The following is a 2576-nucleotide window of genomic DNA, read 5'->3' as shown; positions in this document are numbered from 1 at the left end:
GAAAAAACAATAGAAACCAAAGTCACTTCCTTGATCCAAGAAGCCGAGCACCTGTCAGCCGCCACCGAGTACCAACAAGCTTACGAAAAGTTCTGCGAAGCCCAGAACCACGCTGTGGACGAAGACGCGCTGATCTTCATCGAATTAAAGAAGAAAGATGCTTTCAATTCCGCCAAAATCAGGCAACTCAATGCTGAAGCGGTCCAACTGTGGTTCGACGATCAGTGCGGTGCGGCTTTAGACAAGTTTGAGGAGGCCTTTAATTTTGTTCACAACGAGTTTCTGTATAATTTGATTGAGAGAAATATTGAGACTGAACGGGTTAATGTTCAAGAAGTATCTCAAGGAGGGCACGAATGGGATGACTAGGGTTGAGCAGACTGTCAATTTTATGGCGAAACTTATGCAGGACGTGGCGGCTTTTAAGGTTAGGTTTGATTAAAAATAAATCAATAATTTGTGTGTATTTGTTTAAATAAAAATTGATATTGTTCATGACGTACCTTGATTGTCAACAATGTGTAGAGCGCCCTCTACGTTTCACTGATGAAGTTCATTGACAGCAGTGATCAGTGATGCCAACCGCAGCCCTCTAATCAAAGCCAACTTTGACTTCTAGTCTTTTAACATGTATTTACACAAACAAAGTGTTATTTTATGGGGGCTTGTTGAACACGTACACCCACACTGTGTCAATTCCGCATCCGTACGTCCGCACTGGTGTCTTATTTGGTAAAGGGAACCGACAAGCTACAACATTGCAGCCATTTTTACACTCCAAGTCAAACTTCTTCTCTAAATCGGCCATCTACAACAACCCGTTTCACCACCCATCACAAAAATTGTCACCTACCATTTGCTCCACCCCAAAAATCACAATATTGTCATAACCGCTAAGATTAAACTTCCACAAGTCCCTGCGATAAAAATCGACCTTATTTCCCAGTCCTTTACGCAAAGCGTCCAATTTAGAGTACAATACGAGCCACAAGTTCAATTCAACCCCATGAGCCACAAAATCACGCCTGGCGGCCTCTAAAAACACACACACAAATATAAAAATGACACAAACACAAACATACCTAGAACAATGCGGCCATCCCCAGACCCCAAATCCAGCAAACTTCCACCCCGACCAGCCAGTGCTACCACAATATTGTCAACTTGGTTTTTCGTCGCGGGTATGTAAGGCAGGCAAAATTTTCGGAAAGCGGGGCTTACGAAGGATGCGCAGACCACGCTGAGTCCCAAGGCGGCGCCCCCTGAAAGCCAAATTCTACTACTTTGTTACAGTTTTGAGGTTATGTTTACCCGTCATTCCGACCAAAATCTTGCCCGCAAGCCCTAATTTCGAGGGTTTTTGGTTATTGTTTGCCGACAAATCGACACCTTCGTCCATTTTTGCAACGACAGTCGTTCTATTTAGTAAATTTTAACTGTATTGTAAAAAGTGAGGTTATGATTTAACCATCGACGTAAATAAAACAGAGTGTTTGTGGTACTACGAACTGGATCACGTTTTTATAAGAGTTTCGGGTTGTTAAGGCAAGAAATTTTTGGTTTTTTTCGATTTATCGTTTTTCAATTTTGTAGTTTTCACATTAAAATTTTTTAGTTTTTCAACTCTAGAATACTTCAATTTTTCGATTTACAATTTTTAGGTTTTTCATTTTTTTCACTTTTTTTCAAATATTCAAATTCAAATTTTTCAGTGTTTAAACTGTTTCAATTTTTCGACACCTTCTTTTTTCATTTTTCCAATTTCTCGCTTGTTCAGTTTTTGAGTTTCCACATAAAAATTTTTCAATTTGTCAATTTTTCAACTTTTGAATTGTTCATTTTGCATTTTTTCGATTTGTTTGATTTTTCAGTTTCTCTTTTCTTAAATTTTTGAAACTTTTATTTTTCAATTTTTAGATTTTACAGTTTTACAATTTTTCGATATTTTATTTTTAGATTTATTTCAGTCTCTTGATCCATAATTTTATAATTTTTTGATTTGCAATCTTTTGATTTTTCAATCTGTACATATTTATTTTAATGTTTCTGTTTTTCAATTTTTCGTTCTCCAGTTTTTGATTTTTTGTGGGTATTATAACTTTTTACTTTTTTCAGTTTTTCGATTTTTCAAATTTAAATTTTTCAATGTTCAAAATTTTGAATTTTTCAATTTTTCCATTTGAAAATATTTTCGATTTTTCTTTTTTTCAATTTTTCAAATTTTCAAATTTAAATTTTTGAGCGTTTCAACTTTTGAATATATCAACTTTTCGAATTTAAAATTTTTTGATTTGTGTTTTTTTTTGTTTTTTTTTTTCATTTTTTGAGTTGTTGGTTTAAAAATTTAAATTTTTCAGTTTTTCGGTTTTAAAATTTTCTGATCTGCAATTTTTCGATTTTTATTTTCTCTTTCTTCTATTTTTCAAGTGAAATCAAAATTTCTAAATTTTAAGATTTTTCAAGTTTTTAAATGAAAATTTTGAATTTTCAACTTTTGAATTTATCAACTTTTCGAATTTAAAATTTTTTGATTTGTGTTTTTTTTTATTTTTTTTTTTTTCATTTTTTGAGTTGTT

General features: G+C 33.5%; 1 protein-coding gene across 1 annotated transcript; it reads right to left on the bottom strand.

Moving 5' to 3' along the window:
• Positions 1-445: 445 nt before the first annotated feature.
• LOC135139993 (ATP synthase subunit C lysine N-methyltransferase-like) lies at positions 446-1615 on the bottom strand. The gene is made up of 4 exons (XM_064070369.1): positions 1312-1615; positions 1083-1262; positions 854-1035; positions 446-808 (listed from the first exon to the last, which is right to left on the bottom strand). The coding sequence occupies exons 1-4, from the start codon at positions 1397-1399 to the stop codon at positions 656-658; spliced, it is 603 nt and encodes a 200-aa protein (XP_063926439.1). The 5' UTR covers positions 1400-1615; the 3' UTR covers positions 446-655.
• Between the last annotated feature and the right edge of the window lie 961 nt (positions 1616-2576).

This window comes from Zophobas morio, unplaced genomic scaffold (assembly GCF_036711695.1).
Source record: "Zophobas morio isolate AGI-343-1 ecotype UQ-CSIRO unplaced genomic scaffold, CSIRO_AGI_Zmor_V1 ptg000038l, whole genome shotgun sequence".
Classification (NCBI taxonomy): Eukaryota; Metazoa; Arthropoda; class Insecta; order Coleoptera; family Tenebrionidae; genus Zophobas; species Zophobas morio.
The sequence above is the reverse complement of the archived record's forward strand: the minus strand, read 5'-3'. Positions and strand labels throughout refer to the sequence as shown.

What these genes read in the sequence shown, in the direction of transcription:
- LOC135139993 (XM_064070369.1), bottom strand. Translation starts at nt 1,399, where the DNA reads ATGGACGAAGGTGTCGATTTGTCGGCAAACAATAACCAAAAACCCTCG. An exon ending in GATTTTGGTCGGAATGACGG is followed by an intron (nt 1,263 to 1,311) that starts GTAAACATAACC and finishes TTTGGCTTTCAG; the next exon opens with GGGGCGCCGCCTTGGGACTC. An exon ending in TTTTTGGGGTGGAGCAAATG is followed by an intron (nt 809 to 853) that starts GTAGGTGACAAT and finishes GGGTTGTTGTAG; the next exon opens with ATGGCCGATTTAGAGAAGAA.